A 23,141-nucleotide genomic window follows, 5' to 3' on the forward strand; every position below is an offset into this window, starting at 1 on the left:
GGCGGGCGACCTGACGTCCAGGGGGGTTTTCTGGTACTGGGTTGCCGGAATCATGCTATTTGAAGCCGACTGCGAACATGCTGGCGTCTTCACATTTCAGTACATCATTGTGCGCAACCTACCGGAAGATTTAAAAGATATCTGATATACCTAGCCAATGGTTCATTGCATGACCTGAGGTTATACAGATTTACACCAACAACTGGCTACCTTCCTGCTCACTACATTATGTCAATTGCGAACGCGATAGCACTTGAGCTCTTCTCCTTATTAAAGACGTGCCCAAGTCATGCAGCATACCAGCTGCCGTTAGTCATAACACCTTTCGTGACCTGAGATCAAGGAGTGCTAGTTAAGGACCATTTCGGTACATGCTCTTTGGTTTAGTGCAGCCATGTTCGTGTTTGAATTCATTGACAGCTCGATTTCCGCCGATGTTATCGAGTGCCATAAAGCCTTAACACGCGGTCGGGTGGCCGGTTGAATGCCACACGCTCGGGTGGTGGTGGTGATGGGGGCTATTTGACCTCGAGATCTGAAAAAATAAGCGAGCTAAATGCGTAAAATTCACAGAAATGTTGGGCTCTACGCGAGCTCATTTGTGACAATGTTTGAGGTCCTAATTGGTGATTTTCGTGTCAAATGAAGTCAGAGAAGGTCAAACTGAGGTTGGTGGCGGAAATAATCTCAGACTTCAAAGCACCATCTTTAACACGCGCTCGGGTAGGAGTCAAATTGACCCCTCTGAAGGTTTTCCGGAATGGTTTCCGAACGGCGGTGTAGCCGCGCCAAATTTTGCATAGCTGTAGACAATTGAATAGTGGATCGTTTGTCGTCAAACATTTAGGTGTACCTTGTAAGGTCACTGACCTATGGCAGCTCAAAGTCACGCAATTTCTCGGGAATCGTTTAATTGATCTAACAACGGAGTGCTAGAAGAATCCATACATCTCTGAAATGCTTTCTTAGGTAACACAACATTGAATGAGCAATGTAAATTGACCTAAGGTCAGGTATAAAGGTCACACTAAGGTCAAAACTAACATGCTTTGTTACTCTAGGGCTTGCTGTATGGGATAGTTTCTGGTGTTCATTTCGAATTTATTGATAGCAGGAACCGCATTATACATCTTCCACGGACTTCTTAGAGGTCGGAATAGGTCATTGACCTAAAATTACCCAGGTCGACATTTTGCTTTAGGAACATACTGCCTAGCGTAATCTTTGTCTCTTAGTCAAATGCAAAACTCAAAGCAACCTGGCATTATTTTGGGCACCTTGACCTTCGAAAGGTCAAACAAGGTCACTGACCTTGAATGAGCATGTGACCTTTTCCTTAGAGACGGCTATCTAGGCCCTGGGGGCACTTTGGAGACCAACCTGGAACTTGACCTTGTCTGACCTTTTGTGACCCGAAGGTCATAACCTAGGAACCTGAAACTTTGATTTAAGTGAGTTCACGTAAATATCACATCTTGTAAATTTGGTATTTCTGGCTTTCTTAGTTCCCGAGATCTCAGTGGGGTCAAATTGACCCCCCACTCGAGCGAAGGGTATCTAGCCGGCCACCCCGGGCGCGTGTTAACCTAGACAGCTTCTCCGAGCCACAGATCACCAGTGTACACAATTCAGCGAGCTTAGCCCAATATCTATGACAAAAGACTTTCCGACCTCACCAACAACGGAAGGGAGCACGTTGCAACTGCTGCATGCTGTAGAAAATGCCTAAGTTTTTTCTCGTGGGACCGCCACATGCATGCTTATAACAAAATTGTCGTTTTGCGCCTGAGGTGCGAGCAGGTTTCCGTTGAATGGATCTATGACATATTATGTAAGTCATCTGAATTCCATGTGGTCTGGTTCTTCGTCAACATGATAAAGCGGCAAATGACCAGCGCACAGAAAAAGTTGGACTTAAATGCGTAGTGTCGTGCATTTCAAATAGCATCATTCGTCGTCGCACACAGCGTGGCGATCCCTTGCAATCCGAAAGTTTGATTTCATCGAGGATCGTTGAATTCTCTGCAATCGTAAAAGAACGCAACTGCACAATCCAAAAGCACATTGGCCATAGGACTTCAGATGAGTCATCCCTTTCGGGGCAACATTAGGGTAAAGTTTAAGGGATAAATGGCACTGTTCTAATTGATGATATCCTGCATTTACCCGAGTTTCTACGCGTGACTGCTTTCCAGGTCACAGGTCATACCTTCAAACAAAAATGCATAGCGAAGGTGCGGTTTACAGACACTGCCTTCCTCCCAACCCGATGGCTGCGGTGTATAAAACGCTCACAAAAAAGTTGATTGCCGCGCGAACACACCAATCGTTGCTGTAGAAGCCCGACTCGAGTAGAGCGCTGAAGTTACACTGACCACATTCGTGGTGTGGCGAATGGCGTGCTAATAGGTTGACCGTCCCGAATAAGTGTTTGTATAAGGATCGCCAAAGAGGGCCATTCAGCCGTTGGCCTGACAGTGTCGGCCGGTGGTCGTGCAGTCGCATGGCACGGTGGAGGTGCCACATGACCTGCGACTAAGGCAAAATGGATCCTTTGATCAGGCATTGCCAACATGGTATTGTAGTTCGGAGTGCTGGTAATAAATTTGTCCAGCACGAAACCAGATTAAAAATCTGTCTCAGCAAATTTTCATTTTCCGTATTGTTTTTCATGTTTTGGGCGTACTGAAAATATAATCTCAACTAACGATACTGCGCCAAAAACGCAATGCCACCCGATTTGGTTTTCTCACAAGATATTCCATCAAAACAATGCGGGCCTCAACTTCTAGTAAAACAACATGAGGTTCGTGGCCCACCATAGAATGCCAAGTGTGGCTTGCCGTAAATGTGTCACAAGACCAGGTCAATATCACGGTAAGGTTCCAGGGGAAAGCGTCTTGGATTACGATTGACGGACACAACAAAAGTAAAATTTAACATAGTTTACGACCGTTGTCTCACGTTACCACCCATTTAAAGAAATAATTTTGAGGTTGTAGGGTCAAGCTACCCTGCTGCACCCCCATGGCCACGCCACTACGAAGGACCAAAAAAGAGAGCCTTGGTGTGTTCATGAGCCTGTTGCTTAACTTTCGAAATATTCACGCTAAAATATTGCATGATGAGCCAAGCTAACACTGAGAGCGCACTCATTTCACACGCGCTCGGATGAGCGGGTGTTAAATTGCCCCCCCCCCCCCTGCAAAGGTTTTTCCAGAATCATTTCCGAACGGCGCGGCGTAGCGGCGCTACACTTTGCATATGTGTAGATAATTGAATAGAAAATGTTTTGATGTAAAAATTAGTTGTACACTGTAAAGTCGCTCACTGTGCCAGGCCAAAATCAGGCCGCGGCTGGCAGTGAAGCGCAATTTTAAGGAATCGTTCAATGTAATACAACAGCGGAATGTTTGACGAAGCCATGCATATCCGAGATAGTTTCTTAGGCACTAAACCAATTAAATTTAAAATTGCAGCCACTTCCATTGACCTAGGGTTAGGTATGAAGGTGAGAACGAGGTCAAAATTATCTTCTTTTTTTACTCCAGGGCTTGGTTTCTCATGGTAGTTCCTAGCACGCATTTAAAATTTATTAGTGAAAGGGAACGCAACAGACACGTTCCATGGACTTTTAACACGCACTCGGCGGGGGTCAAATTGACTCCCCCAAAGGTTTTTCCAGGACCGTTTCCGAACGGCGTAGCGTAGCCGCGCCCAATTTTGCATAGCTGTCAGCTGTCGACAGTTGGATAGCGAATCGTTTGGTACCAAAAATCTAGATGTATCTTCTAAGGTCGCTGACCCATGGCAGGTCAAAGTCAGGCTACGGTTTCAGCGAAGTCAATCTCTAGTGAATCGTTCAATCTGATGCAACAACGGAGCGTCAGGCGACACCACACATCTCTGGGAGGCTTTCTTAGACAACACAGATATTGAATGAACAAATCACGTTGACCAAAGGTCAAGTATGAACGTCAGACCAACGGCAAAACCAATCTGTTTTATTACTCTAGGTCTTGCTGTATGGGATAGTTTCTGGTGCCCATCTCGAATTTATTGACAGCAGGAACCGCATCATAGTCTGCCATGGACTCTTTCGAGGTCAGAATAGGTCATTGACCTGGAATGACCCATGTTAATATTTTGTTTTGGGGAACATACTGCCCTGCGCAATCATTCTCGCTTATTCAAGTGCAAAACTCAGAGCGGTCTTGTACGATTTTGGTCAGCATGATCTCGAAAAGGTCAAACAAGGTCACTGACCTTCCATGAGTATGCCACATTTTGCTTAGAAGCAGTTATCTAAGTTCCGGAGGCACTTTGGAGACCAACCTGGAATTTGACCTTGTTTGACCTTAAGTGACCCGAAGATCACGACTTGGAAACCTCAAACTTTGACCCAAGTGAGTTCACATACAGGTCAATGCACGCTGCAAATTTGGTATCTCTAGCTTTCTTAGTTCCCGAGATCTCAGGGGGAGGTCCAGTTGACCCCCCACCCGAGCGAGGGGTATCCAGCCGGTTACCCGGGCACGTGTTAAGGTTAGCGTAAACTGTTGACCTCAAATGATCTGTGTCAACACTTCGTTTCTAGGACCAAACCGCCTAACGTAACCCCTGACGCTCATTTGAATGGCACTTCAGGAGCAATCTCGTAGAAATGCTGTTACTCGAGCCTTCTTAAGGTCAAACAAGGTCACTGGGATTCGTGACATTTTGCTTAAAACAGCTTCATGGCAGTTGCGTGAGGAGGGTCTGAGGGCACATGATACACCAATCCGGAGGTTGACCTTGTTTGACCTTATCTGACCCCATGGTGGTGATCTAGGAACCCAAATTAGGATAACTGGGAATCACGTTCAGGTTAATCCAGCCTGTGAATTCGGTATCTCCACCTATCTTAGATTTCGAGACCTCAGGAGATGTCAAATGGACCCCGCTCACCCTCGCGTAGGGTATTCAGCCGGCCACTCGGGCGCATGTGAAACATTGGGGGAGGGGGGGGGGGGGGGCAGAGCCCTCACAAAATACAACTCGAAACCTATATATCACCTACAGCTTACCATTCACACTGAAGGCAGGTTTGCATGCTGTAAGGCATGCCCACTCCCAGGGATGAATGCGGATCAAATGCAGCCTATTCATCCCTGCATTACCCGTCATTCGATAACTTCCCGTTCCACCATTGCTCTGGAGCGTTATGCAAAACTGAATGGCAGCTGGGTAACTCGGACCCGTTCCGGGACTGTCAATAAATAAATGCACTCGAACAATAGCAACGCTGTCACGTGCATCGTTTTGCCTAACTTCACACGGCAGCGAGGGAGCCCTCCATACCGAGGGGCGGCCACACGGGAGAAGGCCTGACCGCAGCCGGCGCTTGCCGCAGCACCGCCCCGACTCAGCGACCGCCCCACCAAAGCCGGTACTATAAGCAGTCCATGTGTATTGATCACAACACCTCAGACACTGCGAGTGGGCCGTGCATACAAAAATAAGCTTCGGCCGTCGGGTGCGGGCCCGGTGTCGTGTGGGCGGCGGGCGGGCGGCGGGCGGCACCCGGAGCTGTGCGGCTGCCGGGACCGGACCGGAGGCGGCGGCCGCGCTCGGCCACCCGGCCAGGTGTGAGGCAGGACACGGCAGGACGGGTCCAGAACAGGACGGGTCAGGACAGAACAGGACAGAACAGGACGGGCCAGAACAGGACAGAACAGGACAGGAAGAGGTGTGAGGAGATGAAGGGGACACAGATCATAAACAAAGGAAGTGAATAAGAACCAGGGGACGACGGCCAGGAAGCAGGAGAAATACGAGGCAACATAACTGATCCATAAACAAGGGACAAGGAAGAGTGCGCACAGGAGATGCACACGAGATGCAGACCATGACAGCCGTGAGTGCTGACGGGCGGACGGACAGATATGGAGACCAGACCAGACCAGACCAGACCGGACCAGACCGGACCGGGCCGGACCAGGCGTCGGGGCCGGGGCCGGCAGCTGGAGATGAGCCAGGGGAGCAGCCGCCCTCGCGGTCCGTGCGCCAGCGCTCCGCCAATACACGCACCGACTCGGCGGCCAGTGCCGCCCGGCGGCGCGCGCGGCCAACGGAAAACGCACAGCTAAACATTAATCATCCACAACAAATATCAGAAGAGTTCCAACAAACTACAGATAACGTGGCGACGGGCGGTCGGCGCAGCTCGCGGGCGCGCGCGCGGCGCCGTCTGTAGCCGGGGCTCGTGACACCGCCGGCTGACTAGAACGTACATCTACGTGGAATGTATACAAATAATGAAGCCACATGCATACCGTAAAATAGTTCATCTCAAAACACCGCGCCGCAATTTTGCGAGCGCCAGCCGCGCACGGCCGTGGCAGCGTGCGGCCGGCCGGCGCCCGCGGCCGCGGCCTCTGTTGAACATTGCACAGCGCGACAGCCACCTGTGCCCACCCGCACTCGGCGCGCGCTAGCCCGCTATCACGGCCAATTTGGACGACCCCGACGCCGCCCTCACCAGCATCGCGCGGCGCGCGCGCGCGCTCGCGCACTTACACACACTCCGGCGCGTCGACACACGCGCTCCAACAGACAGGGCACAGGTACCGTGGAGCGCCGCGCACCGACCACAAAACAATGTTCCAGTTGTACCGCTTGCCGCCAGGTGTCCGGACCGGGCTTACTTGGCCTCCGCCTCGTCCTGGTCCATGGGCTCCTCCTGTGTGGGCGAGACGGGACGGGCCGGGGATGACCTGGGGACAGGCACACACGGAGTCGGTCATCGCCTCGGCCAGTGACGCAGAGCTCGAGCCAGCGCGGACGACCGTGCCACGGTCCGGAGACAGATACCAACACGTGCACCTTGCGGGGGACACCAAGGGCGTCTGAACAGGCATCAGAGCATGGGACGACGGCGAGGTGCCGATAGTGAAGCAGTGAACGCGTCCGAGTTAACCACCACACGTCTGGGTCAGCAGAGGCACGGGGGTCCCATTTCTTGGGGTGCCCGCCCTTCCTGCCAGGGTGAGCGGCAGGCGACGCTACACAGCGTCCGCAGCTGGCCCGCCGTAACCCCCGACTGGCAGACGAGGCGCGGCGGGCGGCGAACCTGCAGGGCGGCGGCTGTCCGGCGACGGCCGCCTCGTCCGCCTGCTGCTGATGCTGCGGGTGCTGCTGCTGGTGCTGGTGCTGGTGGTGGACGGACAGACCGGCCATGGCCGACAGCGTCTCGGCGTCGCGGTCGTTGAGCGCCTCGGCGTGCGAGAGCGCCACCAGGTGAGCCGTCCGCTTCACGCACGGCCAGTGCGGCACCTGGACACGCCGGCAGCAGGTCAGCTCACACGGTCAGCGCCGGCGCCGACCCACGCGCACGGCCGCATGCACAGCCCGGCATCGCAGACGGCGAGAAGGCGCCGAGCCGAGCGCACAGCGTCCGAGCCGCGGCAGATATGACGGCTGAAGATGTATGGAAGGCGCGAGACTGGTGGTGGTACCAGAATAGTGATGTCAACGACAAGTCGGGAAACACGGCCAGTCACTGCGCGGCTAAGGATGAGCCCCGCGTCGAGGGATGAGGTTGGGCAGGGAAGGAGGAAAGGGCGGCGGGAAGCGGCCACGCCCGCCAAACTACCCAGAAGACCCTAGGACTGAGGAATGGATGTCTGGATGACCCTGGCGCCCAGGGATGGGGATGGGGAGGGAGGGGAGGCGGCGGGAAGCGACCGCGCTCGCTCACCTGTATGGCGATGGTCTTCTGGAGTGTGGCGATGGCCGCCTGGCACGGCTTTCTGCTGAGCTCCTCGTCGCTGATGGGCTGCACCTCATCAGAGAGGAGGGCGCGCATCGTCTGCTCCGTGGCGTCACAGATGGCGCTGATCTCGTACCCGCCCTCCAGCGCCAGCGCCACCTGGCAAACACAGACCCATCAGCCGTCCAGCTCCAGCGCCACCTGGCCAACAGAGCCGTCAGGCCTCCAACGCCAGCGCCATCTGGCCAATACTGAGCCGTAAGTCCTCCAGCTCCAGCGCCACCTGGCTAACACAGAGCCACAAGTTCTCAATCTCCAGCGCCACCTGGCAAACACGGAGTTGTCTGGCAGCCGAATGCCAGCCCCAGTCCAACGCTATCTACCCGACAGCCGCACACTCATGAGCGGGTCAACGGGTTATAGCAGGTTATAACGGCACGACTATAATCTAAGCAGGCTGGTCGTGCCGCGGCGGCCTAATAAACTCAGGAGGGCGGTGCACTGTTGTCCAATTGATTCCCACATCTCCACAGTTAGGTTCTTCCGAACTTAATGCTCGAAGTCTCCAGCCTTCCCAGCACACGTCTTGCCGTGGTAACAACACTGCACATTTCCAAAGTATGCAACGCTTTTTCCGTCAACAGACAATGTTCAACGGCTGAGACATGGCTAACATCCTTATCCTACTGACCGATTTATCTACCCCTATCCCAACAACTTTGTCATCCAATCTGCATATCAACGAGATGTCCAGGGAACCTCCCTGACATTCTACATGGCGCCAGGCGGGGCGGGGCGGGGCGCGGCGGGGCGGGGCGGGGCGCGGCGGGGCGGGCCGGTCACCCCCGTCCCCTGCTGACCTTGCCGTTGGCCAGCGTCATCAGCTGGCGTGTCATCCAGGCGAAGCAGGCGGCCGACACCTGGTAGCCGCCGAGCGGCGAGGGGTGCCCGCGCGCCGCGTCAAACCCGCTCGACACGAGCAGCAGGTCCGGCTGGAAGTCCTGCGGCAGAGGACGCGGCCCTGAGTACTGTGTACTGGCGGCGGCAGCGACGCGGCACCAGACGGAGCAGCGCGGCGGCCCGGTACTGGCGGTGGCAGCGACGCGGCACCGGCCAGAGCAGCGCGGCGGGCCGGCTGCACCGCCGCCGACCGGCGCACGGCGGCGGCGCGTCCGCACAGGCCGACAGCGACGGCGACCACCACAGCCAGGCCGAGGGGACGGCGCGTCGCTATCTCACGGCAAGGGGAGTCCACCGCTGGACGTGGACTCGGCGGCGACGCCGTTGCCTAGCGGCGGCCATCCGACCACATTCTCAGGAGGGCCACCGGGCGGCGTGGTGGCGTACTCACCCTGGCGATAGGCATCACAACGGTGCGGAAAGCGGCCAGGTACTCGGCGTCGCCCATGGGCGGGTTGCAGCCGCCCGACCAGGCCACGTTCACGTTGAAGCCCATGCCGTCCTCGACGCCACACTGTCCGACACGAGGGTGCTGTCAGGTCACGGCGGGGCCGCGGCCAGGTCACGGCGGAACACTGCCAGGTCGAGGCGGAGGCACTGCTAGGTCACGGCGGGAGCGCGGCCAGGTCACGACGGGGGCACTGCCAGGTCGAGACGGAGGCACTGCCAGGTCAAGGCGGAGTCACTGTCAGGTCACGGCGGGAGCGCGGCCAGGTCACAACAGGGGCACGGTCAGGTCACGGCGGGACACTGCCAGGTCCAGGCGGAGGCACTGCCAGGTCACGGCGGGGCCGCGGCCAGGTCACAACAGGGGCACGGTCAGGCCGCGGCCAGCGCAGGGTCAGGTGACGGACCGCGGCGACACCACACACGACGGCCACGAGCGCTGGCTGCCGGCTCGAGACGGCACGGCGCGTGGCCGCTCCGGCGGGCAAGCACCGGGATGACGAGCCCTCTATCTACGCTGGCCAACACCCGGCACACCTCCTGGCAACCCAGCGGGCCACAGGGGGCGCCAGCCACGGCGCGGCACCGGTCAGCCGGCCGGCCGGCCGTCAGCCGTGTCGGCGAGCCGAGTGCCGACCCCGTGCGGGCAGCGGCCGGCGCGGCGGCGGGCTCACCTCTACAGGAGCGCCGGTGCCCGGGAAAAAGTTGCCGTCGTCGTGGCGGTGCAGCGAGAGGTAGAGCACGTGCGAGCTGTCGTAGAAGAGCTGCTGCGTGCCGTTGCCGTGGTGCACGTCCCAGTCGACGATCATGATCTTCTCGACGCTGAGCCGCAGACGCAGCAGCCGGGCGGCGATGGCCACCGAGTTGAAGAAGCAGAAGCCCATGGCCTGCTGGCGCTCGGCGTGGTGGCCCGGCGGTCGCACCAGGGCCAGGCCGTTCTTCACGGCGCCGGTCGCCACTGGCGGCGCACAAGCGGTCACGTCAGGGCACCGCTCCCGACCACGCACATCCTCAGCGGCGAGCAGAGCACCCTCACTCCGATCGGCCCGTTCCCCAGTCATGGAGCGGAGCCTGTCTAGCGTGAGGCTCGCGCTCCGCAGACACACTCCAATCAGCCCGCCCCCCAGTCATGGAGCAGAGCCTGTCTAGCATGAGGCTCGCGCTCCGCAGACACACTCCGATCGGCCCGCCCCCCAGTCATGGAGCAGAGCCTGCCTAGCATGAGGCTCGCGCTCCGCAGACACACTCCGATCGGCCCGCTCCCAGTCATGGAGCAGGGCCTGTCTAGCATGAGGCTCGCGCTCCGCAGACACACCCCGATCGGCCCGCTCCCCAGTCATGGAGCGGAGCCTGTCTAGCATGAGGCTCGCGTTCCGCAGACACGCTCCGATCGGCCCGCTCCCCAGTCATGGAGCGGAGCCTGTCTAGCATGAGGCTCGCGCTCCGCAGACACACTCCGATCGGCCCGCTCCCCAGTCATGGAGCAGAGTCTGTTCAGTGTGAGGCTCATGCTCCGCAGACACACTCCACGCCTTGGGAATGTCATAGAGAGCGGAAGCTAAGAGTGCGGAGGATGAAGCACAAAACTATAACACACAGCATCGCACGACAATAGACGGGTCGTATGTACCACCCCATGCTGGACTGCGTCAGCCATTATGGCTGCTCAGCGCCACGCCGGCATAACCTTTGGTCCTAGGTGATGCCGGCCTATATAGCTCTGTGGTTTTGGTAAAAAATAATGAATGTGTGCCGCATCCGCCTGTGTCGGATGATGACGTCTGCAGCGTGTGGCAGAGAACGAGCCGACAGAAGAGAACGTCTTCCATACGGCCCTTCCTGTTTCTATACGTCCACTCGCCTATTGCCCGTTTTGTGTCCGAACATAATGAGCTCCGCATTCAGCTGCCAAACAATACGACCGAGCCCAGCCCTGTGACTCAGCTGGGACGAACTGCACACAAGAAACGTTCACACAGGCGACGACAGCAAGGCCGCTGCTGCGCCTTCCCCGGCTGACACCAGCACGGCTGAGGCAGCGATGGCGGGCGCCGCTCAGCAAACGCCGCTGGCGACCGGGGACCGTCGGCGAGACGGCGCCGCCGGGGCCGCGGCCTCGTCTCGCCGGGTCACAGGGCACTGACCCTTGAACGCCAGCTCGCTGACGCAGCCGGCGGCCATGCACGCCGCGCTGCTCGTGTGCAGCTCGTTCCAGGTGGTGTCCAGGTCGACGCCGATGCCGCCGCACGGCATCTTGACGAACGAGCGGATCGGCAGCTCGCCCAGCTTGCCCAGGTCCAGCTTCTGCCGGTTCAGCGGGTTCGTGCCTGGCGGGCGCGCGGGCGCGGTACGGGTCACGCTTCGGAAGCGTCGTTTCTTCTCCCAGCCGCGGTTCACTTTGCGTGCAGGTTATGTGGGATTTCAGCAGATGGAACGCTGTTTTAAAATAGCGTGCGCGGCACGGGTCGATAAAGAACATTTGAGACCATATTCTCAGAAGCTCCCACCGCGAACAAATGTTGGGAGTAGAAGGAGAATCTCACGAAAATGATATTGTCCAGGGGGCTTAGATTGCTAACTTGAGCGCCGTACTGCAATTGACATTCACGCTTACGTAAGCTTTGCCACGAAAAGTACACGGTAGGCTATTACTGCCTAAAAATCATTGTTGAACACCTGCATCACAATTTGCTAGTAATTATCAGCTGGCAACGGTTCACCGGCGAGCAAGCAGACGCCGTGGTCCAGTGGACGTAGCTCTGTCTCCGCTCCACACTACACCATTTCGCCGGCGGCCTCTGGCGCAGACGGTCGGGCAGCCGGTCCGTACCGAAGAAGATGGTGTGCGCCTCGCTGTGGCAGGTCTGGATCTCCTCCAGCGTGGCCTTGCGCGAGCGGATGCGGTCGCAGCGCTGCGTGAGGCCCGTCTCCTGCAGCCGACTCCAGATGAACTGCAGGCGCGCGCTGTGCTCCGGGTGGTTGGAGCTGTCGCCGCACACGCACTGGTGCTTCAGCATGAGCGGGTCGTAGACCAGGCCGGTGCCGCAGCCCTGCCGGCAGCAAACGGCACCGTCAGACGCCGCAGACCTAGAGGAGCAGCGGACACCGGACGCGGCCCGGTGGGGGCCGGCGCGGCCATCTGTCGGGGTCGGCCGTCTGTTCTCAGCAAGCGCCAGCAAGGCATCATGGGGTCAGGACGGACGGGGTTCGTGTCACAAATAGCACACAGGTCGGCACCGAGACGACACAGCCCCTACACCTCCTCACAAGGGCCAACACCACATTATTGGGTACCATACCAGATGGATCAGAAGGTGACCTTGCAGGTTACGAGAACATAGCGCTGCCAAAACTGGAGCACCGCGAAAGCTGCCATGGAAATACAAAATATCCGAGGAGCCTCAATCTAAGTTTTGTCGCATAAAACGCGGTGACTCTCACTCACCATAACAGACCCACGTAAAATTTGTACCTCCCGCACTATCCTAAGTGCAGTGCAAGATTTGTCTTACCCTAAACCCAGTTAGATGAAATGCATCTGAATAAAAAAAATAGTAGCACGATCGACAACACCGAAGCATCATGTGCGTGCCGCACCACAGCTGGCGGCGCGGCAGCACTGCGCTGCACGAGGCATACCTGTTTGCTGACGTAGGTGATGTGCGGGTCGCGGGAGGCGCTGGCGGCGCTCGGGTTCAGCGTCACCAGGGGCGAGGAGAAGGCGCGCGCCAGCGGCCGAATGGAATGGTGAGAACGCGCGCACGGCGGCGGACCTGGCGGCAGAGGCGTGCCCGTCACGGCCAAGCGGCCAGCGTGGGCGGCCTGATCCACACAGCGCTGGCCACGGCGCTGACAGGAGAGCGCGGAAGCGGCGCCGGCGAGAGATGGAAACACTCAGTCACAAGGCGAAGTGAACGGCCAGCCTAATGTCCCACACGAGCGGACGGCGCCCGACACGGCCCTGCCGCGTCGCGCGATGGACAGCCGGCGCCTCTCCGCAGAGCGCACCGCACTCACGCCGCCGCGTCGCGTCGGCGCGCCCCACGTTGGTAACGTTGGTGACGTACGCCACCAGGTGGCAGGCGGCGGGCGCTGCCAGGTGGCGGCGGCGGGCGCGCGCCCGGCCGCGTCGCGGGCCGCAGCGGTAGTGGGTCGCCCGGCACCGGCGCGGTCTGGCGCTGGGGCCGGGCAGCGCGGCGCGCAGCAACTCCAGCGGCGCACCGACCAGCAGCCGCAGCAGGCCCTCGAGCAGCGCGGCGGCCGAGTGGAACAGCGCCGGCCGGCCGGCGGCCGCCGCCAGCCAGCCGGACAGCGGCTCCGGCCGCTCGTCACAGGCGGGGACGGCCATGCCCCCGAGCTCTGTGCTCCCACTGAGATCACGGGCCGGGCCCGGCTACGGCACGAACGTCTCGGTGCTAAAGGACGGCAGATTTGTGGCGTTGTTCGCGGCGCGGTAACACAAAGGAACACACAATTTGCTAGAAAGGAGAACAAACAAAAAAGATAACTACTATTTCGGCCAGCTTTATGCACCACTTCAGGAGTTCATCACCCAATCATCTGTTCGGCACGTGCTATACTTGTTGGTGGCACGTCTGGTGGAATAGTAAAATGTATAGCGAGACAACGATTAAGAAAACGAAAGAGAATGAATAAAAAACCGTCATTGTATCCCCGCAACTAAAATATTCCATTCTTCGTTTGCCTTCGGATGACAAAATTATAGGTTCACGCACAAAAATATGCTTACAAAACCGAACACGTTTAGTGACACAACACTGCATTTTCGTCTATGGATCTCGCAAGTGATCGAACAATTATCGACAAACTGGACTATTCTCATCGAACATACAATACCCAAGTATCGTAGGTGCGACGTGGTACAACTATAATTTCCTGTTACATACGATTCACGCCAAAAAATGGCGTCTTTTATGAAAACTGAGGCGAGCTGCGGCCCGCGCTCCTAACGCATTCAGCACATTTCTTGTGGCATGTTTTTGCTTTTGTTCTTACGCTGGGGTGCTATTGCAAAGTCTTGGCTGTAATCTGGCCCGATGGAAGACGGCTAAAACCCATCATTCATTCTTATAGCGCTTATGCCCATTACCGCGGAAGACCAGCAGCAAAATCGATGCAAGGTCTGACCGGTACACGTGATCCCACAGCGGTTGGATCCCGCCTGGAACCACGACTCTAACTCGTCCTACTGCGTGCGAACCGGAACACCTGCTGGGCCGGCCGATCCTTCCAAGCGCAGGCGCCACCGTGACATCATTCTACGCAGTGTCACAAAAAGCCGCCGGAAACCAGCTGAATGAAAAACCCGATGGGCTTATTAAGCAAGTTACACGGCGCGGAAAAATAAAGGCATCATCAGATTAGGAACGTCAAACAGTCCTCACATCAGGCAGCCAACCTGTTGAACAAAGTTAGCCTGGTGAACAGCCTACCAGGAAGTCTGCAACACCCGTGCTTGAAGGGCATTCGTTCACGTGAGTAAACATTGTGCCCATCAAACGTACCGCGCACAAGTTAAGATGAAAACGTATTGCATTATAAACACGTGGGTCTGGTGTCAGCACTGCCCCGGCCGGGGCACGTGGAGGCCCTGCTGTTTGAGAGGGCGGCCGCCAGGTGGTGGCCAAAACCGCGGGCCGCAGCCGGCATGCCAGGTGATGATGATGGTGATGATTTGGGGTTTTAGGGCGCATCGACTGCTGTAGGTCATGCAACGCCCATTCCCGCATGCCAGGACCATTCGACAAAAACTGTGAGGCACTGACGTTCCGCTCGCTGTCGGCTTAGCGGCTGATCTCTGCCGGCTTGGGTGCTGGTCTCTGCCGGCTTGCGTGCTGGTATGTTAACTTGGGTGCTGATCTCTGCCGGCTTGCGTGCTGGTCTCTGCCGGCTTGCATGCTGGTTTGTCAGCTTGGGTGCTGGTCTCTGCCGGCTTGCGTGCTGATCTCTGCCGGCTTGCGTGCTGGTCTGTCAGCTTGGGTGCTGGTCTCTACCGGCTTGCGTGCTGGTCTGGCTTGGGTGCTGGTCTGTCGGCTTTGGTGCTGGTCTGTCGGCTTGGGTGCTGGCCTGTAGGCTTGGGTGCCGATCTGTCGGCTTGGGTGCTGGCCTCTGTCAGCCTGGGTGCTAGCCTCTGGGTGCTGTGTTTTGACCGGAAGAGGCACAGGCATACTGTGGCCAGCGCCGTGCGCCCATATGCCCGGAGCTGGCACGTCAAAATCAGGGTCAGCTTGTCCCGCTGGTCTCGGCGAACGCGGTCCAGCTCGGGTGCACGTGGACTGTTGTTGTTAGCCCACCAAATATGTTCGTTGGAACCGTGCTGACGAAACGCCTTGTTTCTCCGCTGCCTCACCGCACTTATCATGTGACCTGGTAAACCATTTTCTCCGTGGTTCAGCAGGGCTGTAGACCAGTCTAGCACATTATGCAAGCCTTGCCACCGGCTGGGCAGAGTGAAGGTTTCAGTTCCAAGCTTACCACGATCTTCAGCGTGTCAGGTCATTCGCATGGGAGGTCTGGCAGTCACTGACCAGACGACCGAGGTTCCAGCACGACAAGCGTCGAAAGTTTAACGCGATGCAGTCGGGTCACTGCTGACAATGGGCCCGCTCGCTCGTTGAGGCCTCCCCCCCCCCCCCCCCCCCCTTCAACCCACTCAACCCACCCTTTTCCCCTAGAAATGAAGGTGAGCTCGGTCCGGAAAGTGGCCTAAAACAATTTTCGTCACACTTCTCTCCCCTCGTAAAATACAAGCTCGGCTAAGTTGAGATCTTAAAGCTTGCGATTTAAGGCTTTCCGGTCACACTATTTACTTGTCGCGACATGAACCCCAACATGGAGAAACCTTTCGGCCAATCAAATCCAGCATTGGCGCACGCCTTGGAAACGTATCCCATCGCCGCCCCACCCTCCCACAGTTTCGACACATTTACCTCCGAAAGCTTATCCACCGTGATGAAGCACGCAGCGCTATCGACCAGCATTCGTGGAATGGACGTATGCAATAGCAGCCTCTAGCATTATCGGATGCAACAACATGATGTAACTCCCTTCCTGGAATACAATAACGCCTGCCTTCAATGCAGTCTGCTCAGACTCCCCCGAATCATTTATGCGCCTCACTTGACCCGGTATCGACCCCGGAGCACTTCCGGTCCGACCCAGCCAACGCAAACAACAACGCGAACAGAAGAATGCGCCCGCGCCCCAGGCACGTGTTATGGTATCGCGTAAGCCACATCCGCCCAGCCATGACACAGGCCCTCATGACCGTCCACCTAACCCATACACACAGCCGGGGGGACCGACACTCGTGCCGCCGCGACATTGAGACCGTTCAGGGTGCCCGGCTGGCGTGTGCTACTCCCCTCCCCCCCTCACCCCCACCCACCCAGCCGTCACCATCGAAGGACGGCCCCGACCTTAAGCCTCCCGCCATCGCACGGCCGGGCGCAGGCATCAATCTCCGCTCGGCCGGTACCTTGGATTAATTAATCCGGACATCGATTCCCCGGGATCAATACGGAAGGCGCGCCACACATGTCGACGGCGGCGGGTCGAAGCGACGCTACAGCCCGGGCGCCAATCAATAAGGTACGTGCGAACGCTCGCCAGCGGCCGGTCACGTCACTCGACCGACACACGCCGCCGGAGGTGCGAGGCCGTGTCTCTGTCGTTATTAGCCGGCCCAGCCTTGTCTCTGGGAGCCAGACGGCCTTTGCGGGACGTCATCACGACTGCTACGAATGGAGGCGGCAATCTCGCACAGCCAGGAGCGGAAACCGAGCAATCGACGGGGTCCATCACACACGGAGCGGATCGAGCGCCTAGTGAGCGTTGAGACAGCGGCGCGGGGACGGCCCGCTGCACGCCCGGCAACCGAGCCAGCGAGACCGGAACGGACGTGCGATCCGGCCCAGCGGACAAGCGACTTCCAAGGGCCGCCCAGACGACAGCGAAACTGACACAATCACGTTGAGACTGACAGTTTTAAAACTGACAAAGCATGGCAAGCAAACTGAAACTGACGACATAACATGGCATGAGCGACGAGCCTGCCGTCAGGCCACGGTCACTGCCGCGGCGGCCGGGGCCGAGCCGAGGTCTCCCAGGCGCGGCCAGGGCGTCGGACGGCTGGACCCGCGGACGCCGGGAATATCCCAATGTTTGGCGGGAGGCCTACCTGGAAAACGTGGCCGGCCTGGTTCCAGAGATCATGACCAATGCTAGCGGCGGGGCAGATTCCGAGAAGCCCGACATATCCGAGAACCGGAGCCAGGGACCCCTCCCGCGGCTAAGATCCCGCCTGACAGCCGGCCCTGCTCGCCACGTGCGCCGAGGCCCGCTGAGGGGCGACTTCGACAGCCCTGGTGGCACACGACCAAGGCAGCACTCGCGGGCGCGCCTCATTCACAGAAACGGCCATTGGCTGCCGGGCGCTCCTGCCAATCAACAGCCACATGCTGTTGGCCGCGAAGACGCCCCGAGCGCACGAACAAGGCGCTTCCGGGTCTCCACCAACGCCGCCAGCGAGGCGCTGACGTCCCCGCAACGACATCCGCTGGTGAAGGGGCGGAGCCGTCGATAGCGGCGGCGCCGTCGCTCGGCACGCGGACACAGGCGGCGAGCCGACACCCGCTCACAGCTGGGCGACGGCTGAGCGCGCCGGTGGCACCGCGCCGCGCGTCAGTGCACCTCCCAGCGCCCGGCGGCGCCCACACGTACCGTCCTTGTAGGCTGACCGGGAGCTGAAGTTCAGCTGGGGCTGCAGCTCCTCCCGCACCTCGGTCAGATCGATCACCTGGCGAAGCGTCACAGCGTCAGGACGCACGGTCGGGGCGCGGGCGCGCGCGGCGCAGAACGCCATGCCCTAACGTGGTACAGCGCGACAGCGTCACTTCGCGCTGTACCGGTGCGACAGAGCATGCATGCAGACACGATACGGAACGGGCGGTCGGGATGTCTGGAGTTCCCTTGTGGGAACGCAGGACTGCAATACATATGGAGCGAAATTACAACGGGCGGGCAAGACGCAAGGTGCAGGCGCTCAATACCGCCACAATGCACATTACGGGCGACCACGTGTAAGGATATATGTGCGTTGTCGCAAAGACATACGGTTACATTACACACATGAAACAGCGCCGTCAACTCGTTCCAGTGCCTGCTGTGCAGATACTCCAGAGGCGGAAACGCACCATACGTCCGCGTCCGCAGCCATCACCACAACCCGCTGAAGCCTGCCTGCTTGTCGTTAACTGAGCTCCGGTTGTTTGCAATGTAAGTTGTTCCAGAGCATTTAAAGCGAACGGCGTCGTAATCACGGTCGTAATCATAAATTTAAAATATCCCGGTTCTCTTGTTTACACACTGGTTACATCAGCTTGGCCAGGTTAAAAATAGCGTTATTCTGAAGGGACACTGAGCCCATTGCATCATTAATGTGCCTGGTTGTACCAGGCTGTGTGGCATGTGTATGTGACAACATGTAATCACGATGGCAGCAAGACGGGTCGCTGCACAGGCCGCCGCTGCCCGAGTCGCCGCGATCGTCCTCGCGCTCCGCTGGCGACCGTCCCCGCTTGTCGGGCAGCGCCGGGCAGGGTGTGCATACGAGTCAGGCCGGGTGACGGGGCCGTGGGCGCCGCACACCTCTGCCGCCACAGCTCGCGCCCGGCAGCCGGTAAGCAGCTGCTGCACCACCAGCTGTGACCGCCGGTCAGCAGCTGCTGCACCATCGGCTGTCACCACCGATGGCCAGCCGCCGGCCCATCACCACCGCAGGGTCTACAGCCCGCTTCGACGAGAGCTAGACGCGGGGGCAGCGGGAGCGGCTCACCTCAACTGGTGTACCGCCAGCTGTCACCACCGATGGCCAGCCGCCGGCCCATCACCACCGCAGGGTCTACAGCCCGCTTCGACGAGAGCTCGACGCGGGGGCAGCGGGAGCGGCTCACCTCAGCTGGTGTACCGCCAGCTGTGACCACCGATGGCCGGCCGTCGGCCCATCACCACCGCAGGGTCTACAGCCCGCTTCGACGAGAGCTCGACGCGGGGGCAGCGGGAGCGGCTCACCTCAGCTGGTGTACCGCCAGCTGTGACCACCGATGGCCAGCCGCCGGCCCACCACCACCGCAGGGTCTATAGCCCGCTTCGACGAGAGCTCGACGCGGGGGCAGCGGGAGTGGCTCACCTCCGCGTCCTTGGACTCCTGCATCTCGCGCGCCACGGCCGCCTCCGTCTCCTCCTCCACGTTCTCCACGTGGTTCTTGCTGCCGGCCCGGGTCAGCACAGTCTGGCGGATATGCTGCAACAGACGGGGCGCGGGTCAGGCGCGGCGCGCCGGGCGCAGGCGACACACACCGGCTGTCCAGACTGCGAAGGGCCGACTCCGACAGTGCGGCCGCCTGGCTGCTCACCGCCAGTCCTGCCGAGGCGAGGCTGCTCCTCCCGCCCGTGGAGGTCGCCCCCCGGCGACGCCCCATGACAGCCTAGAGGTCTGGCGCAGTGACGGTCGGTCGGACAGCGCTCCGCCGTCCCGAGCGGGCAGAGCTTCAGCGATCGTGTGCGGGTAGTGGGGAGTGGACGCCTTATAAGCGGCCTGATGCCGGAAGGGCACACAGCATGACGTGTGCACAGACCAATCAGCGATCGAGGATCGCTGATGCAACTTGTGGGCCGCTGCAATCTTGAGACGAGCATGAGCCTGTAGCCGCTTTACGGTCAAGCAAGGTCACAACCTGGCCGAGTGGTTACGGCAGTTGGCTCCAAATCGAGAGGTCTGGGGTTCAGTTCCCCGTCGTGCGAAACTTTTGCAGGTCCCGGTTTGCAACAGGGCGTCAAAAGCCAATGACAATGGAAGCCACTGACTAATGTGGAGACATAACCACCCAACAGCACCGCTGAAGCTTGGAGCTCTGGTGCCCACCGCCCCGTGGCCTGTCGCACCTGCTTCAGCAGGTTGTGCTGGTGCTGCTGCTCGTATAGCCGGCGCTCCTTGACCAGCTGGTCGTACTGCTGCTGGGTGAGGCTGGCCTGCTGGAGCAGCGGGTGGCCGAGCGGCAGCGGCGCCGACTGGGTGCGGCTCAGCGGCCGGCCCTGGATGGTGCGGCCCAGTCGCGCCTGCGCCGCCTGACGCACACAGGGCCACGTCGGTCAAGCACCGCATCAGCACCGCGTGCGAGCACACGCGCCCGACAGACCGTCGGCCAAGAGCAAACAGACAGCGCCAGCCGCCACGGCGCCACACACGAACGCACGTACCGCCCCAGAGGCCGTGTGGAGGGCCGCCTACGCTGCCGCGTCCGATCCCCCAAAGGTCACCCCGCAACACCCGGCGGGGATCGTCCCTCACCAGGGCACCCCCGTCTACCCCCCCCCCCCCCCGCTCCCCACACTGATCCTCGGGAAGTCCCGCTTCTCTTCATCGCCGGGCGGGGACCGCTCTCACCTGGGCACCCCGTCTGACCCCCTCCCCACACTGATCCTCGGGAAGTCCCGCTTCTCTTCATCGCCGGCGGGGACCGCCCTCACCTGGGCACCCTCGTCTGACCCCCCCCCCCCCCCCCGGTGATCCTCCAGAGGTCCCGCCTCCCTACACCGCCGGGCGAAGATCGCTCCACACCTGGGCATCCTCGTCTGCCCCCCCCCCACACTGATCCTTCCGAGAACCACCCCCTGTATCGCCGGGTGGGGACCGCCCCTCACCTGGGCACCCCGTCTGCCCCCCCCCCTCACACTGATCCTCCAGAGGTCCCGCCACCCCCCCCCCCCCCTCCCGCCGGGCGGGGATCACCTCTCACCTGGGTACCCTCGTCTCGCCCCATAATAAACACTGATCCTCCAGAGGTCCCGCCCCCCCCCCCCCCCGCCCCGCAACGCCGGGCAGGGACCGACCCTCACCTGGGCGCACGTGACACCGTGCGACGGGTAAAAGCCGCTGATGAGCGGGTTGGAGGTGCGCGATACCTGCTCCAGCGTCTCCATCTGCTTGCGGATGTAGGCGGGGGACGTGGGCGGCGCGCACTCGCTGTCTATCACTGCAACAGCGGAGGTCCAGCCTCAGAGCGTGCAGGCGGCGCAACCGGCAGACCCCGGCTCGAGACCGGCCTCAAGCTGGTGGCCCCAGCTCGAGACACGCCTCGGACTGGTGACTCCGGCTCGAGGCACACCTCGGGCTTGGGATCCCGGCTCGAGCCACGCCTCGGGCTGGGGACCCCGGCTCGAGACAAGCCTCGGGCTGGGGACCCCGGCTCAAGACACGCCTCGGGCTGGGGACCCCGGCTCGAGACACGCCTCGGGCTGGTGACTCCGGCTCGAGACACGCCTCGGGCTGGTGACAACGACTCGAGACACGCCTCAAGCTGGTGACCCCGGCTCGAGACACGCTTCGGGCAGAGGAACCGGGCTTGAGGCCCGTTTCGGTCTGGGGACCCCGGCTCAGTGACCTCAGTGAACAGGCTGCCAAGGCGGCGCCATCATCAGCACTCTCACGCCACGCTGCACGCAGAGGAGTGTTCTACAGTGATTAGCCGCTAACCAGCCGCCCAGCGTGCCATCACACCCGCCTAACTGACGTCACGCATGACGACAACCGACACTCGTCAAAGGCGCACAACGCACCTTTATACGCACAACTGTGTGCACGCGCCAATGACCACCGCTCAGAGTCGAGGTTCACTTGCAATATCGATTCAGAGTGGCCATAACCAGGCCAGCGCGAGCAGTGCCTACTCACCGGGTAGCATGGGGAAGAAGGGCGCCATGATGGGCGCCCCGATCGGAATCAGCGGCGGGTACGGGCCGGGCCGGGACGGCTCCGTCTCGCTGCCGGAGCTGACGGCCTGCCGGACACACACACACACGCACACATCACGGTCAGGTCAGTCAGTACCAGGGACGGCCCCGGACCGGGGCGGCTCCGTCTCGCTGCCGGAGCTGACGGCCTGCCGGACACACACACACGCACACACACACACACACACACACACACATCACGGTCAGGTCAGTCAGTACCAGGGGTGGCCCCGGACCGGGGCAGCTCCGTCTCGCTGCCGGAGCCGACGGCCTGCCGGACACACACACCCATCACGGTCAGATCAGTCAGTACCAGGGGCGGCCCCGGGCCGGGACGGCTCCGTCTCGCTGCCCACGCCGCCCTGGCCGCTGAGCACACACCAGTCCGGCCAGGTCAGCCCCGGAGGGAGGTTCCGGCCGGCGCGGCCGGTGCCGGGAGACCGCGGACTCGGCAGACGGCCCCGCCAGGCCAGTCGCCTGGTGCGCTCCGCACTCTCAGTGCCGGCGCGCCGGTACGTCGGTTCCGTCTGTTCGGCGCGGCCGGTCATTAGTCGCCGGCCCCGAGCGCCGTTAAGCCCCTCGCGTGAGGCGGCCGGCGGCCTACGCGGCGCGGCCGGCCGCGCCAGCCGGCTGAGCGATGGTCCCGGCGCGCCCCCGCTCTAGCCGACCTGACCTTCTACCGGCAATTTGTAGCCGGGCCGACACGCCCCGCCCACCTCGCCCACGACCGGCACGCCTGCCTGTCCCCCCACCACCACCCCCAGCCAGTGCCAAGCTCGGTCCAACAGCCGCTGGGTCTGGGGCTGGGCTGAGCCTGGAGCTGGGACTGGAGCTGGGATTGGAGTTGCGGCTGGGGCTGGTGCTAAGCCTGGGGCTGGGGCTGGTACTAAGCCGGAGGCTGGGGCTGGTACTAAGCCTGGGACTGGGGCTGGTGCTAAGCCTGGGACTAGGGCTGGTGCTGAGCCTGGGACTGGGGCTGGTACTAAGCCTGGGACTGAGGCTGGTACTAAGCCTGGGACTGGGGCTGGTGCTAAGCCTGGGGCTGGGGCTGGTACTAAGCCTGGGACTGGGGCTGGTGCTAAGCCTGGGGCTGGGGCTGGTACTAAGCCTGGGACTGGGGCTGGTGCTAAGCCTGGGGCTGGGGCTGGTACTAAGTCGGGGACTGGGGCTG

The 23,141-nt window shown here is 60.2% G+C and overlaps 1 protein-coding gene across 1 annotated transcript in view; it reads right to left on the reverse strand.

Annotated features, from left to right (window-relative positions):
- Positions 1-5,660: 5,660 nt before the first annotated feature.
- LOC119096684 (histone deacetylase 4) overlaps positions 5,661-23,141 on the reverse strand; it is a 36,898-nt gene continuing 19,417 nt past the window's right edge. The window contains exons 9-23 of the mRNA XM_037219577.1: positions 22,068-22,119; positions 21,912-22,011; positions 21,077-21,213; positions 20,123-20,305; positions 19,368-19,481; positions 17,900-17,975; positions 12,797-12,930; positions 11,988-12,207; positions 11,302-11,484; positions 9,832-10,115; positions 9,102-9,224; positions 8,611-8,751; positions 7,739-7,909; positions 7,112-7,314; positions 5,661-6,755 (exon numbers count right to left, since the gene is read on the reverse strand). Of these exons, the coding sequence (XP_037075472.1) occupies positions 6,683-6,755; positions 7,112-7,314; positions 7,739-7,909; positions 8,611-8,751; positions 9,102-9,224; positions 9,832-10,115; positions 11,302-11,484; positions 11,988-12,207; positions 12,797-12,930; positions 17,900-17,975; positions 19,368-19,481; positions 20,123-20,305; positions 21,077-21,213; positions 21,912-22,011; positions 22,068-22,119 (2,194 nt within the window). The 3' untranslated portion in view covers positions 5,661-6,682. The remainder of the gene's footprint in view (positions 6,756-7,111; positions 7,315-7,738; positions 7,910-8,610; positions 8,752-9,101; positions 9,225-9,831; positions 10,116-11,301; positions 11,485-11,987; positions 12,208-12,796; positions 12,931-17,899; positions 17,976-19,367; positions 19,482-20,122; positions 20,306-21,076; positions 21,214-21,911; positions 22,012-22,067; positions 22,120-23,141) is intronic.

This window comes from Pollicipes pollicipes, unplaced genomic scaffold (genome assembly GCF_011947565.3).
Source record: "Pollicipes pollicipes isolate AB1234 unplaced genomic scaffold, Ppol_2.1 Scaffold_4295;HRSCAF=5057_pilon_pilon_pilon, whole genome shotgun sequence".
Classification (NCBI taxonomy): Eukaryota; Metazoa; Arthropoda; class Thecostraca; order Pollicipedomorpha; family Pollicipedidae; genus Pollicipes; species Pollicipes pollicipes.